Source organism: Salmo salar, chromosome 26 (assembly GCF_965601325.2).
Source record: "Salmo salar chromosome 26, fSalSal1, whole genome shotgun sequence".
Lineage (NCBI taxonomy): Eukaryota > Metazoa > Chordata > Actinopteri > Salmoniformes > Salmonidae > Salmo > Salmo salar.
Window position 1 is genome coordinate 48978078 of NC_138316.1, and position 16587 is coordinate 48994664.

Sequence of the window (16587 nt, forward strand, 5' to 3'; positions counted from 1 at the left end):
AATCAAGGGGACATATCCTTGTGGACACACTTGGTGTTACACCTCTGGGCCGCAGTTTCAGGCTACTTTTAACTTGTAAAAATAATAACAAATGATTATTATAATAGGAAAAGTAAACCGTTTGTAGATTTTACTTTCAATTTCACAATGTTAATTTGGTATGTGTTAGTGAAAAAAGTTGTATAACATGTATAATAACAGACATGTACAGTATAGGTGCTTGTAAGGATGAGTAGGACAAGAACAATACCTTACTATTTACTATGTAGGATCTCTATGCTATTTAGGAGTTCCATTCTCTTTTTTTTCTTCATTATAACTACTTCATTGTCAGAACTCTTTCTACAATCCAAGACTGAATTCTGTACTTGGATGATACATGTTAATTCTATTCCAAAAGTCAAGTTGGTGGTAGAAATATTATTAAATAAGAAATTACAATGAATTGTCAATAAATAGCGAAACATCGTTGACATTGTGATTAGATTTTGGCTTGACCTTCACACTCAAACAGGTAGAAACCACAAGCAAAGCAACAGCAACACTCTTGCAGTCAGAGAAATACAAAGTACCATCTTGTTCTCCTTCCTCGACTGGTTTGGCAGAATGTCATGCAGGAAGAGAAGCAGACAAAGCAGACATGAACATAGGAGTCACTGCAGCATTTCATATTCCGTCACCCTTTCTCACGCTGTCACAACAAGTCTGTTTGCTGACCTTTCTCAAAAGGCCACTCAGACCGTAGTTTCGCGTGACAGACTATTCACACGAGATTTGGTTCTTGGTTCTGAGATTACTCAGGCCTTGACTTTCATTCATTTGTTGGGAGTATGGGGAAAGATATTTAGCAGGAGACTAAATTTGGGCAGTATTTTGCTGCTGGAGCACATGGACTCATGGACAGGGTCTCTTTCTCCAGTCTTGCGATACCGTAAACCTCCTGAACTGGGAGAGGAGACTGACATAGTGCAGTCTGTCCAATCAGAAGTACACATACAACTTTAAGAACTTGAATACACATACCTTCCTCTTCATAGGCCTCTGCATGCAGCAAGCGTCCAAAGCAAGAGCAGAATAGATATCATGATGAGTGATATATACTGTACATAAGCTCAGGACAAGCTGTCGGTGCCTGCTAGGGTTGCAAAGTTCTGGAATGTTCCAGAAATCTTCCAATGGGATTTCTGAAGAAAAAGAACTGGAAACTTTGTGAAAGTTCCCAGAAGTTTACAACCCTGGTGCCTGCTAGCACATTCACTACACATTCAGTTAACTAGGCACTGCTCTGCAGAACATTCACTCACCCAAATTGAGGTGTTTATGCCCAGTGTAATACACCATAAATTACAGTAAATGTCGCCAGAAGTACAGTTGAAGAAAACAGGTAAATATGAATATGAACTATAACAATATATAATTGATATACAGTATTATATTAAATAACACCCCAATGTGAATGCTAAGCAAGTTGTAACAGTGATCAACTTTCTGCATCATTCCTGTAATCATTCCTTTATAGGTTAATAAAATAAGCTTTTCAGACAAGATCTCAAAAGGGGCAAAGAAAGATCCTTTATATGCGGAAAGGTCATCCTTCATCCATGCCGTTATGGTAATGAAAAACACAGCTATAATGAGGTTCATGGAATGGGGGACTACCTTCCTCAACATCATCTCTGTAATGGTGAAATTAGGACGATTGAGGAAGAGTAACAGAGGTGGGCATGGATGAAAAAAAGACCTTAATTCACATAAAGTCATCAGGTTATTTTGGAGCAGGATTTACATATAATAGGTTATTTTGGAGCAGGATTAAAAGATAATATTCAGGTTATTTTGGAGCAGGATTGAAAGATAATAATCAAGTTATTTTGGAGCAGGATTTAAATATAATAATCAGGTTATTTTGGTACAGGATTCAATTATAATAATCTGGTTATTTTGGAGCAGAATTGGAAGATAATAATCGGGTTATTTTGGAGCAGGATTAAAATATAATAATCTGGTTATTTTGGAGCAGGATTAAAATATAATAATCTGGTTATTTTGGAGCAGGATTACAAGATAATAATCAGGTTATTTTGGAGCAGGATAAAAATATAATAATCTGGTTATTTTGGAGCAGGATTAAAAGATAATAATCAGGTTATTTTGGCGCAGGATTAAAATATAATATTCAGGTTATTCTGGAGCAGGATTAAAATATAATATTCAGGTTATTTTGGAGCAGGATTAAAATATAATAATCTGGTTATTTTGGAGCAGGATTAAAAGATAATATTCAGGTTATTTTGGAGCAGGATTGAAATATAATAATCCGGTTACAGTGGAGCAGGATTAAAATATAATAATCAGTTACTTATGATGGAAGCTTTCTTTCTTCCATTGAGTATTTTCATACATTTGCCATATTCAAAACATTTCTAGAAAGCAACCTCCAGGTTCTAATACATTCCCATCATATACAGAAAGTTGAGAGCACTACAAAATCAAGGGCTCATTATATTTTCTCCAGTTGCATTCTGGGAGAAGCAGCTCCCGGTGATGTGATACAGTAAGTATGGAAGATAGCAGCTCCCGATGAGGTGATACAGTAAGTATGGAAGATAGCAGTCATTGGTTTAGCTTTAGTTGCTAGCACCCTTACTAGTTGAGTAAATATGCTCAGATAGGGCTATAGTATCTATTCATCTACAAGCACTATGCATCTGCAGCATCTAACAGCATATTCCTCATTAACCCCTATCTCCTACCACGGTCTAGGCACATCTCAGAACTCATCCTCATTAACCCCTAGCTCCTACCACGATCTAGGCACATCTCAGATCTCATCCTCATTAACCCCTAACCCCTACCACGGTCTAGGCACATCTCAGATCTCATCCTCATTAACCCCTAGCTCCTACCACCGTCTAGGCACATCTCAGAACTCATCCTCATTAACCCCTAGCTCCTACCACTGTCTAGGTATATCTCAGATGTCATCCTCATTAACCCCTAGCTCCTACCACGGTCTAGGCACATCTCAGATGTCATCCTCATTAACCCCTAGCTCCTACCACGATCTAGGCACATCTCAGATCTCATCCTCATTAACCCCTAACCCCTACCACGGTCTAGGCACATCTCAGATCTCATCCTCATTAACCCCTAGCTCCTACCACCGTCTAGGCACATCTCAGAACTCATCCTCATTAACCCCTAGCTCCTACCACTGTCTAGGTATATCTCAGATGTCATCCTCATTAACCCCTAGCTCCTACCACGGTCTAGGCACATCTCAGATGTCATCCTCATTAACCCCTAGCTCCTACCACCATCTAGGCACATCTCAGATGTCATCCTCATTAACCTCTAGTTCCTACCACCGTCTAGGCACATCTCAGATGTCATCCTCATTAACCCCTAGCTCCTACCACGGTCTAGGCACATCTCAGAACTCCAAGTGCAGAGGGGCTAGGGCCTAGGGGTGGATTTGGGATTGATCATGATTAGTGATATTAAAGAAGCAGTTTGAGAGGACGCAGCTGAAGCCACTCAGTGAGGAAGAGGCATGCTTTGAGAAAGTACATGAACGTGTACTGTTGCTGTAACTAATACACATACTAGACTATGGGTATGCAGTACCAATATACATACCGCACTATGAATACACAGTACTAATACACATAGTATACTATGCATATACAGTACTAATATACAGTACATGGTAGACTGTGGATATACAGTACGTAGACCAGGGGTGTCAAACTCATTTTGCCCCGTGGGCCATGTTCAATACCCCCCCCAGTACTCAAACCACTCCCATGAATCAGCTCACAGGGGATCCAGTATGTTTGACACCCCTCACATAGACCATAGAAGTATGCTTTCTTCATAGTGGGCAGTTATGAAGAGGAGGTACCTCCAGTAGCTCAACAGTTAACATTAGTGCCTCAGGGGTTTGAGGTGGAGACAGGGGTTGGACACTATCAGGAGGGACTATATACTATATTAGTAGGTCTCATCTATGTCTACCTGGGGGACAGGTGTGGTTGCACAAGGGAAGGATGAATGAATACCCTACGCCACATACCTTCCTCCTCTACAACCTCAGGCTCAGGCTCGGGTTCTGCCTCCTCCTCTACCTCCTCTTCCTCTACCTCCTCCTCTGGGGCTGCCTCGGGGGCTACCTCTACTTCTACTACCTCTTCTTGGGATACGCAGCAGAGCACGCAGCATGCAGCGGGAACCCAGGGACAGGAAGGGTTTCGGAGAGAGGTTAGATATTCGTTTATGAACGCGTGAAGGAGGAGAGAGAATCGGTTAGGTTATAGGATGAAAATAGATTACTTCAGTTTAAGAAGGAGGGCTGAGAGAAGAGAGGAGAGGACAGTACTGTACTGCTGGAGTGTGTGCAGCGAGCATTGATGCTGAGAAGAACAGAAAGAGAGGGATGAGAGAAGAGAGGAAAGATGGATGGAAAAAGATGGGTAGACAGCATTAATAAGATGAAGTGAAATGATACGTTATGAATGATTGATGGTTTTCTGCATACCGGAGATACCTGAGTTTGAAAACGTGTCACATGCCAAAAAATGTGGAATTCCTTATTGCCCAATCACATTTTTCCTTATTCTTTAAGTTGTCGAAAATTTGTCAGAACAGTCACCCTTAAGAAGTGTTTGACAAGCCGTTTGATAAATCAAACATGATTACGCACAGATAAAACAAACGTAATTATGATAAATGATAAGCAAGCAGGGATTTTGTGAGATTTTTTTTTACAAACGCTTGATCAACAATGACAGACTTTATTATCTAGGGAATTCAGTTGACACACGGACAAACAAAGCAAGAAGTTTTTCAATTCCACATGACGGACTGGTACACAAAGCTCACATACAGGGAAGGCTGTACGAGTATCATTATGTGTGGCTGCATACTGTAATGTAATTGTGGTTACTAAGTTATAACAGAGAAACAGAGTGCACCATTGAAGGTCTGAGTATATGTAAAAGCTTGCTTTGTTGTGTTAAAACAGACATGAATCAAATCAAATCAAATTTTATTGGTCACATACACATGGCTAGCAGATGTTAATGCGAGTGCAGCAAAACGCTTGTGCTTCTAGTTCCGACAGTGCAGTAATATCTAAGTAATCTAACAATTTCACAACAACTGCCTTATACACAGAAAACTGAAGGGATGGAATAAGAATATATAAATATATGGAAGAGTGATGGCCGTGCGGCATAGGCAAAATGCAGTAGATGGTATAAAATACAGTATACACATATGAGATGAGTAATGTTTTGTGAATCTGACTTCACACAAAGCTAGCTTTCCAGCGAAGTTAAGATGTTTATGAGCTCCACATTACAGATATTTGAGGGTAAGCAAAAGCGGTTGTTAATTAGTAATAAATTATCGAGTCACACAAATAATCTATTAAAAAGACTCGCAAAGCAGGCGTTGTCAAACACATTTCAGATTAAGGGTAAGAGTCGACAAATTAGTAAGAGTGGCATCGCCATGGAAACCAAAATGTCTGTTGTTGTTGTTTTTTACCTTCCTCGTCTTCAGTTTCCGCAAAATAAATATGGTGAAACAAAAACACATGTCATTTCTTAGATCATAAATTGGTCCAATCCTTGCCCTGAGACATGGCTTTATAGGATACATTTCTTAGTTCATAAATTGGTCCAATCCTTGCCCTGTGAGACATGGCTTTATAGGATACATTTCTTAGTTCATAAATTGGTCCAATCCTTGCCCTGTGAGACATGGCTTTATAGGAGTCCATAGCCATGTCCCAGGTCAAGTCAGAATCATGCTGATCATTCATACCGTGTACTATCCTCCATGACTGCCTAAATTACACGCTATTTGTGAGTTTGCCAAAAAACACTTATTCAAACCCACATATAAATACTTATACAATTTGCATTCTCTAAATAATAACACATCTCCACTTGAAGGCTCATCTAGGGCTGTATCCAGTCTAGGAGGACAGGATAGTATACCAGCATCTAGGGCTGTATCCAGTCTAGGAGGACAGGATAGTATACCAACATCTAGGGTTGTATCCAGTCAAGGAGGACAGGATAGTATACCAGCATCTAGGGTTGTATCCAGTCTAGGAGGACAGTATCCCAACATCTAGGGTTGTATCCAGTCTAGGAGGACAGGACAGTATACCAACATCTAGGGCTGTATCCAGTCTAGGAGGACAGGACAGTATACCAACATCTAGGGCTGTATCCAGTCTAGGAGGACAGGATAGTATACCAACATCTAGGGCTGGGTCCAGTCTAGGAGGACAGGACAGTATACCAACATCTAGGGCTGTATCCAGTCTAGGAGGACAGGATAGTATACCAGCATCTAGGGCTGTATCCAGTCTAGGAGGACAGGATAGTATACCAACATCTAGGGTTGTATCCAGTCAAGGAGGACAGGATAGTATACCAGCATCTAGGGTTGTATCCAGTCTAGGAGGACAGTATCCCAACATCTAGGGTTGTATCCAGTCTAGGAGGACAGGACAGTATACCAACATCTAGGGCTGTATCCAGTCTAGGAGGACAGGACAGTATACCAACATCTAGGGCTGTATCCAGTCTAGGAGGACAGGATAGTATACCAACATCTAGGGCTGGGTCCAGTCTAGGAGGACAGGACAGTATACCAACATCTAGGGCTGTATCCAGTCTAGGAGGACAGGACAGTATACCAACATCTAGGGCTGTATCCAGTCTAGGAGGACAGGACAGTATACCAACATCTAGGGCTGTGTCCAGTCTAGGAGGACAGGACAGTATACCAACATCTAGGGCTGGGTCCAGTCTAGGAGGACAGGACAGTATACCAACATCTAGGGCTGGGTCCAGTCTAGGAGGACAGGACAGTATACCAACATCTAGGGCTGGGTCCAGTCTAGGAGGACAGGACAGTATACCAACATCTAGGGCTGGGTCCAGTCTAGGAGGACAGGACAGTATACCAACATCTAGGGCTGTATCCAGTCTAGGAGGACAGGACAGTATACCAACATCTAGGGCTGGGTCCAGTCTAGGAGGAAAGGACAGTATACCAACATTTAGGGCTGGGTCCAGTCTAGGAGGACAGGACAGTATACCAACATTTAGGGCTGGGTCCAGTCTAGGAGGACAGGACAGTATACCAACATCTAGGGCTGGGTCCAGTCTAGGAGGACAGGACAGTATACCAACATCTAGGGCTGTATCCAGTCTAGGAGGACAGGACAGTATACCAACATCTAGGGCTGTATCCAGTCTAGGAGGACAGGACAGTGTACCAACATCTAGGGCTGTATCCAGTCTAGGAGGACAGGACAGTATACCAACATCTAGGGCTGTATCCAGTCTAGGAGGACAGGATAGTATACCAACATCTAGGGCTGGGTCCAGTCTAGGAGGACAGGACAGTATACCAACATCTAGGGCTGTATCCAGTCTAGGGGGACAGGACAGTATACCAACATCTAGGGCTGTATCCAGTCTAGGAGGACAGGACAGTATACCAACATCTAGGGCTATGTCCAGTCTAGGAGGACAGGACAGTATACCAACATCTAGGGCTGGGTCCAGTCTAGGAGGACAGGACAGTATACCAACATCTAGGGCTGGGTCCAGTCTAGGAGGACAGGACAGTATACCAACATCTAGGGCTGGGTCCAGTCTAGGAGGACAGGACAGTATACCAACATCTAGGGCTGGGTCCAGTCTAGGAGGACAGGACAGTATACCAACATCTAGGGCTGTATCCAGTCTAGGAGGACAGGACAGTATACCAACATCTAGGGCTGGGTCCAGTCTAGGAGGAAAGGACAGTATACCAACATTTAGGGCTGGGTCCAGTCTAGGAGGACAGGACAGTATACCAACATTTAGGGCTGGGTCCAGTCTAGGAGGACAGGACAGTATACCAACATCTAGGGCTGGGTCCAGTCTAGGAGGACAGGACAGTATACCAACATCTAGGGCTGTATCCAGTCTAGGAGGACAGGACAGTATACCAACATCTAGGGCTGTATCCAGTCTAGGAGGACAGGACAGTATACCAACATCTAGGGCTGGGTCCAGTCTAGGAGGACAGGACAGTATACCAACATCTAGGGCTGTATCCAGTCTAGGAGGACAGGACAGTATACCAACATCTAGGGCTGGGTCCAGTCTAGGAGGACAGGACAGTATACCAAAATGTAGGGCTGTATCCAGTATAGGAGGACAGGACAGTATACCAACATTTAGGGCTGTATCCAGTCTAGGAGGACAGGATAGTATACCAACATTTAGGGCTGGGTCCAGTCTAGGAGGACAGGACAGTATACCAACATTTAGGGCTGTATCCAGTCTAGGAGGACAGGACAGTATACCAACATTTAGGGCTGGGTCCAGTCTAGGAGGACAGGACAGTATACCAACATTTAGGGCTGGGTCCAGTCTAGGAGGACAGGGCAGTATACCAACATCTAGGGCTGTATCCAGTCTAGGAGGACAGGACAGTATACCAACATCTAGGGCTGGGTCCAGTCTAGGAGGGCAGGACAGTATACCAACATCTAGGACTGTATCCAGTCTAGGAGGACAGGACAGTATACCAACATTTAGGGCTGGGTCCAGTCTAGGAGGATGGTAGACAGCATATGATTTTGACATACTTTCATGGATTAATGACAAAATGGCAAGACATAATTGTCTTTCTTCAAAGGTAAAAGACAATTGCCAAAATTAAATACTGATCATTGCCTGAAAATATGTACTTGAAACTCAAAGATAATGATATAAAATGTTATAGAAACATTATCTTTCACTGAGTCAAACCAAACCTGCACAGAAATAGACAGACTTTAACCCTTGTAGAAGGTTAGAATAAATATTTAATTATACACAGTATGAAAGAGACGAGTTCAGGCTTTACCACTGTATTTACAACAGTATTATTTACAACAGTATTATTTACAACAGTATTATTACATGATTATAAAGTAAACATAGAGTTGAGGACAGACTGGTTGAGAATGGACACAATCTGTCTGTTCTTCGTGAACCCAGTTGGGGGAGACACAGCTCTATGAATAGAGGATGCTGCCGTACAGAAGGCTTCAGCTCCACCTTGTTTAAATGTGGACATACGTGTCACTGATCATTAAAGTAAGAGTAGATTTTTTTCAAAGTAGTTTTGTTATTTTTCACTTACCCTCGATCTGATCACTGAAAAATAAAAACAGCATACAGTTAGCATCAACAGGCCCATTTAACTTAGAGTTATAAGACAAACAGCTCTCTACAGTAATTCAAATCTCCATTCCTACCTAAATATATGGAACATTAATGTTTTATTATGATATGTTGGATAAAATAGTAAAGACAGACACCAATGTCCAGGGAACAGCCCAGCTAGTCGATTACCTATCAACTAGACTCCGTAACAATTCATGTTACTACCAATAAACCTCATGCCTATCTTGTTTCACTTCAGTGGCAATTATTTACTAACAAGATACTCAGAGGTCAGGTTGTAAATGTCTCAGTCCCACTGATAGCACCAAAATGTAATACATTTATTCAGTCCCACTGATAGCACCAAAATGTAATACATTTATTCAGTCCCACTGATAGCACCAAAATGTAATACATTTATTCAGTCCCACTGATAGCACCAAAATGTAATACATTTATTTAGTCCCACTGATAGCACCAAAATGTGATACATTTATTCAGTCCCAATGATAGCACCAAAATGTAATACATTTATTCAGTCCCACTGATAGCACCAAAATGTAATACATTTATTTAGTCCCAATGATAGCACCAAAATGTAATACATTTATTCAGTCCCACTGATAGCACCAAAATGTAATACATTTATTCAGTCCCACTGATAGCACCAAAATGTAATACATTTATTCAGTCCCACTGATAGCACCAAAATGTAATACATTTATTCAGTCCCACTGATAGCACCAAAATGTAATACATTTATTCAGTCCCACTGATAGCACCAAAATGTAATACATTTATTCAGTCCCACTGATAGCACCAAAATGTAATACATTTATTCAGTCCCAATGATAGCACCAACATGTAATACATTTATTTAGTCCCAATGATAGCACCAAAATGTAATACATTTATTCAGTCCCAATGATAGCACCAAAATGTAATACATTTATTTAGTCCCACTTGTAAATTATTTGGTAGCTAATGAGCCTAACAAGGAAATTAAACCCTCAATCATAAAATGAATGAAATTAAGGAATAAAATGAATCATAAAATGGGAATACTTACACTTCCTCAGTGTCAGACATGGTGACAGTGGATTTACACCTGGAAGAAAAGTAGGAAAGTTTCTTTATTTAAATGTATTATTTTATTGTAGGATTTTTTCCCCCCTTTCATCTGAAGGAGAATACATGGGTAATACACCGCTGAGGTAAGTTATGCCCTCTTCATTCACATCCTTTCATCTGAAGGAGAATACATGGGTAATACACCGCTGAGGTAAGTTATGCCCTCTTCATTCACATCCTTTCATCTGAAGGAGAATACATGGGTAATACACCGCTGAGGTAAGTTATGCCCTCTTCATTCACATCCTCTCATCTGAAGGAGAATACATGGGTAATACACCGCTGAGGTAAGTTATGCCCTCTTCATTCACATCCTTTCATCTGAAGGAGAATACATGGGTAATACACCGCTGAGGTAAGTTATGCCCTCTTCATTCACATCCTCTCATCTGAAGGAGAATACATGGGTAATACACCGCTGAGGTAAGTTATGCCCTCTTCATTCACATCCTCTCATCTGAAGGAGAATACATGGGTAATACACCGCTGAGGTAAGTTATGCCCTCTTCATTCACATCCTTTCATCTGAAGGAGAATACATGGGTAATACACCGCTGAGGTAAGTTATGCCCTCTTCATTCACATCCTCTCATCTGAAGGAGAATACATGGGTAGTAGAAGGAAAGGGAAAGGGGATACCTAGTGAACTGAATGCATCCAACTGAAATGTGTCTTCCTCATTTAACCCAACCCCTCTGAATCAGAGAGGTATGGGGGGTGGGGGGGCTGCCTTAACCGACACACTGCTGAGGTAAGTTATGTCCTCTTTATTCACATCCTTCCAACAACTTTTGACATCATTTGTAGGTTAAAGCTTTCCAAAGGTGCAGTGAAAGGACAACTTAGTGTCATGTAGTAAAGACGACATCTCCTCATCCTCCTTCAGGTCTCTAAAGCCCTCGGCTGTACAGGACGTGGAACAACTCTCATTTCTAATCCTTTGGATATATATAAAGTGTCCTAAGAGGGTTCTTTCACACCTAGTGGTCCAGGACAGCTGCAGATGTCCTTCAGGCTTAGTCCTTTAGGATCTTATTACCCAGACTCAGCTGAGACCTTCTCTGTCCACATAGCTCCCAAATCCCCCTCTCCTTTTCTCCATATCTGGGCATCGTGGTCATTCATCACAACAAAGAAGGAATAAGTGATGATGGTAAGGAGAAGTCTGAGGATCCTTCCTGATTGGTTGGGTTCGACAAGACGATTCGGTTGACCCTTTGTGGTTCGTTTGGTTAACTTGTGATATAAAAGACTGGTTAACGATGATGACGAGCCTCCACCAGACAAACACAAAAACAATATGAAAACATTTGGTTGAAAATCTATCCTTTTGTGTGTGTGTGTGTGTGTGTGTGTGTGTGTGTGTGTGTGTGTGTGTGTGTGTGTGTGTGTGTGTGTGTGTGTGTGTGTGTGTGTGTGTGTGTGTGTGTGTGTGTGTGTGTGTGTGTGTGTGTGTGTGTGTGTGTGTGTGTGTGTGTGTGGCGTCTACATATGTATGTGTGTTGGTGCCCGTGTGTACGTGTGCCCGTCTGAAGATTTCCTTGGGTTTGCGTAAGAAAGCCTGAGAAGGTCACAGAGTTAGGGGGGATACCACAGGGGTGTCCAGTATTACCCTTTAGCATTTAGCTGTACGTCCCGCAGACATTGTGACTGTCAACGTGCTATCAGCTGTTCACCGCTAAGCCGTCATTGTAATTGGTAATACTGGTATGATGCCGCGGTACAATTAAGGGGAGCAGTTTTTGTTGTTGTTGAAAATTCTTTAGTTGGAGAGGACAACGCCTGGGGACTTCAGGAGATTAAAGTCTGACAACACGACAATTAGACAAAGGATGTAACCTTTGACCCATAACCCCTCAGTCTAGAACACTCAGTGCAGCTGTATCTCCATAGCTGTTTGAACTTGATAGAATACACTGTACTGTACTATAGCAATAGTAACCTGTCTAAAAGGACTATCGCCTCGTAGCACTCACATCTGGAACCAGGAAATGCTTTGAAAAAGGCTTTTTGCATGGCTCACATCAACATCATCATCCCAGACACCCTTGGACACACTCCAATTCGCATACCGCCCCCACAAACAGATCCACAGACGACTCAATCTCTATTGCACTCGACACTGCCTTCTTCCATCTGGACAAGAGGAACACATATGTGAGAATGCTGTTCATTGACTGCAGCTCAACGTTCAACACCATAGTGCCCTCCAAGCTCATCACACTAAGCTAAGGACCCACTTCCTGACGGGCCGCCCCCCCCGGGTGGTGAGGGTAGGCAACAACACATCCGCCACGCTGACCCTCAACTTGGGAGCCCATCAGGGATGCATGCTTAGTCCCCTCCTGTACTCCCTGTTCAGCACAACTGCGTGGCCGGGCACGACTCCAACACCATCCTTAAGTTTGATGACGACACAACGGTGGTAGGCTTGACGACGATGAGACAGTCTATAGGGAGGAGGTGAGTGACCTGGCAGTGTTTCAGGACAACAGCCTCTCCCTCAACGTCAGCAAGGCAAAGGAGCTGATCGTGGACTATAGGAAACGGAGGGCCGAGCACGCCCCCATCCACATCGACGGGACTGTAGTGGAGCGGGTTGAAAGCTACAAGTTCCTCTGTGTCCACATCGCTAAGGATCATGGTCCACACACACCAACACAGTTGTGAAGAGGGCTCGACAACGCCTCTTTCCCATCAGGAGGCTGAAAAGATTTGTCATGGGCCCTCAGATCTTCAAAATGTTCTACAGCTGCACCATTGAGAGCATCTTGACTGGCTGCATCACCGCTTGGTATGACAACTGCTTGGCATTCGACCGTAAGGCGTTACAGACAGTAGCGCGTTCGGTCCAGTGCGTCACTGGGGTCCAGCTCCCTGCCATCCAGGACCTCTACACCAGACGTCAGAGAATGACCCTAAAAATTGTCATAGACTCCAGCCACCCAGATCATAGACTGTTCTCTCTGCCATAAGACTGCTAAACAGTTATTAACCAAATAGCTACCAGGACTATCTGCATTGACCCTTTCTGTACTAACTCTTTTGATTAATCAAATACGTTGATGTTACTGTTTATTATCTATCCTGTTGCCTAGTTACTTTACCCCTACCCATACGGTATGTACATATCTACCTCTATTACCTCTTATGACTTGGTACTGTTACCCAGCTTATATAGCCAAGTTATTACCTCGTACCCCTGCACATCAACTCAGTACTGTTACCCAGTGTATACAGCCGGGTTTTTACCTCCTACCCCTGCACATCAACTCAGTACTGTTACCCAGTGTATATAGCCAGGTTATTACATCGTACCCCTGCACATCAACTCAGTACTGTTACCCAGCTTATATAGCCAAGTTATTACCTAGTACCCCTGCACATCAACTCAGTACTGTTACCCAGCTTATATAGCCAAGTTATTACCTAGTACCCCTGCACATCAACTCAGTACTGTTACCCAGTGTATATAGCCAAGTTATTACCTCGTACCCCTGCACATCAACTCAGTACTGTTACCCAGTGTATATAGCCAAGTTATTACCTCGTACCCCTGCACATCAACTCAGTACTGTTACCCAGTGTATATAGCCAAGTTATTACCTCGTACCCCTGCACATCAACTCAGTACTGTTACCCAGTGTATATAGCCAAGTTATTGTTACTCATTTAGTCTTTATTCTTTGTGCTATTATTTTTCTATTTTTCTCGCTCTACATTGTTGGGAAGGGCCCGTCAGCATTTCACTGTTAGTCTACACCTGTTGTTTCTCTCTGCGTTGTTGGGAAGGGCCCGTCAGCATTTCACTGTTAGTCTACACCTGTTGTTTCTCTCTGCGTTGTTGGGAAGGGCCCGTCAGCATTTCACTGTTAGTCTACAAATGTTGTTTCTCTCTGCGTTGTTGGGAAGGGCCCGTCAGCATTTCACTGTTAGTCTACAAATGTTGTTTCTCTCTGCGTTGTTGGGAAGGGCCCGTCAGCATTTCACTGTTAGTCTACACCTGTTGTTTCTCTCTGCGTTGTTGGGAAGGGCCCGTCAGCACAGCAATTGTGAGACGTGTCCCATGGTCCAACATCCGGGCTCAGATGCCCCCAACAGTCTGGCTGGAGCAGCTTAGATTACAACCAGAAGATAGTCCCAGTTCTATACGTTAGTAGGCTATAGATTCTCCTATGGTAAATCTACTGTGACAGTAGGAGAGACCACTTCCTCTTCCTGGTCTCCAGTTCTATACGTTAGTAGGCAATAGATTCTCCTATGGTAAATCTACTGTGACAGTAGGAGAGACCACTTCCTCTTCCTGGTCTCCAGTTCTATACGTTAGTAGGCTATAGATTCTCCTATGGTAAATCTACTGTGACAGTGGGAGAGACCGTTTCTTCTTCCTGGACTCGTAAATCACTGTCTCTTTTTCCATCTCTGTCTGTCTCTCTGTATCAGTGGCACATACCTGCCCAGGAATATTTAACAAACCCTCTATAATAACAGGAATTTACTCAAAACACAGGAATCAATCACTCTTAAACGGTGAAATGTTGTGTTTCTCCAACCCTTTGTCTTTCTATCTATCTTTCTTTCTTACCTCAGAAAAGTTGAAAGAAGTGAGACTCCCTGGCGATGGATGGGGAGACTGGCTGTAAAGGCTTCTACAAACTCTTCTCAAATAAGTCCTTGTGTTATAGTGATATTTGATCTTGCCAAGCTGCTCATTGGCTGGTGTCTGACAGTGTGAGGTAGGGGAGTCGAGGGGGGCCTGTGGCATCTTCACACCCTCAATAAGGAGATGGATAAAGGTGGGGGGTTGGGGAGGGGGGTTAAGGAGGGATAAGAGAAGGAGTGGGGTTCTGGTTGTGGAAAGAAGCAGCTGAGATGTGTCTGGTGCTATATTTGTGGTGAGCAGAAGCAGAACTGATAGGGTGTACGAGTAATGGGGATCCCACTGGGCATAACCTGCTGGAGTTTAAAGGCTTATACATCAGCGGCTTGGAATGCGGACAATGTCCCCTGTGTGTTCTACCAGCAGGAATACACACTCTGTCAGTCAGTCTGTCAGTCTGTCAGTCTGTCAGTCAGTCTGGCAGTCATTACTGAGTCCAGTCATGGGATGGCAGAGGAGAGGACGGTGTACTTTACAGACTACAAACCAGTCAGTTATTATGTTACATATTCTAGTATTTTGTTCCAGTTATTGGATATACTGTACCTGTACTCTTCTATGTACTTCATGTCTTCCAGACATTATAGTATCAGGTATTGGATGTTTTGGGAGGCATTTTGATTTTTCTTTATCTAAGTAAATGTGTTGAAATTATGCTTGCTTTGACAACTTTATTAATTTCTGTGTAACTTTATCTTGTGACATATTTTGCATATTTATACTGTGTCTACATGCATGTTTAAAAAAATATATATATATTTTCTTATTAATTTGTACCTGAATGTTGGTAACCCGATTTGCATATTCATTTTAGATAATTTACGTATTCATGTTTATGTGATGTGTTTTCATATTCATTTGTATTTGTTTACCTGTTTACATGACAAGGCACCTGCGTAGTACTCAGCCATGCTGCTGCACCCTTTCACAAAGTTGATCACGGCCTCAGAGAGAAGAGGACACACCCACTGACATGCCGGCCTATCATATGGGACTTCCTCCTTTCCTTCTACACAACACCACACCCACCGACATGCCGGCCTATCATATGAAACTTCCTCCTTCCTCTCTACACAACACCACACCCACCGACGTGCCGGCCTATCGTATGGAACTTCCTCCTTCCTCTCTACACAACACCACACCCACCGACGTGCCGGCCTATCGCATGAAACTTCCTCTCTACTCAACACTTGGAATGGCTCAATGTTCAGGTGGCCCACGTGTTGGCTGGACCAGAGGTGGTCTCTATATTGTATGTGTGAGCAGGCTCCTGTCTGCCTCAAGGGGTTGTTGTGTAGGAGCAGCAGAGCAGAAGCAGGAGCAGGAACAGGAGAAGGAACAGGAGCAGGAACAGGAGAAGGAGAAGGAGAAGGAACAGTAGCAGGAGCAGGAACAGGAACAGGAGAAGGAACAGGAACAGGAACAGGAACAGGAGAAGGAACAGGAACAGGAGAAGGAGCAGGAGCAGGAACAGGAGAAGGAACAGGAGCAGGAGCAGGAACAGGAGAAGGAACAGGAGCAGGAGCAGGAACAGGAGAAGGAACAGGAGCAGGAGCAGGAGCAGGA

The 16587-nt window shown here is 43.1% G+C and overlaps 1 protein-coding gene across 9 annotated transcripts in view; it reads right to left on the reverse strand.

Annotated features, from left to right (window-relative positions):
* The window catches only part of LOC106587936 (troponin T, fast skeletal muscle isoforms), a 31138-nt gene extending 16043 nt beyond the window's left edge, over positions 1-15095 (reverse strand). Inside the window, exons 1-6 of one of the 9 annotated variants that reach the window (XM_045708178.2) lie at positions 14944-15095; positions 10297-10335; positions 9205-9218; positions 4076-4189; positions 1024-1041; positions 573-593 (exon numbers count right to left, since the gene is read on the reverse strand). In XM_045708178.2, the coding sequence (XP_045564134.1) occupies positions 573-593; positions 1024-1041; positions 4076-4189; positions 9205-9218; positions 10297-10316 (187 nt within the window). In that variant the 5' untranslated portion in view covers positions 10317-10335; positions 14944-15095. Of the gene's footprint in view, positions 1-572; positions 594-1023; positions 1042-4075; positions 4193-9204; positions 9219-10296; positions 10336-14943 lie in introns of all 9 variants that reach the window. The other 8 variants (XM_045708177.2, XM_045708191.2, XM_045708182.2 and 5 more) reach the window with 8 other exon arrangements.
* Positions 15096-16587: the final 1492 nt, after the last annotated feature.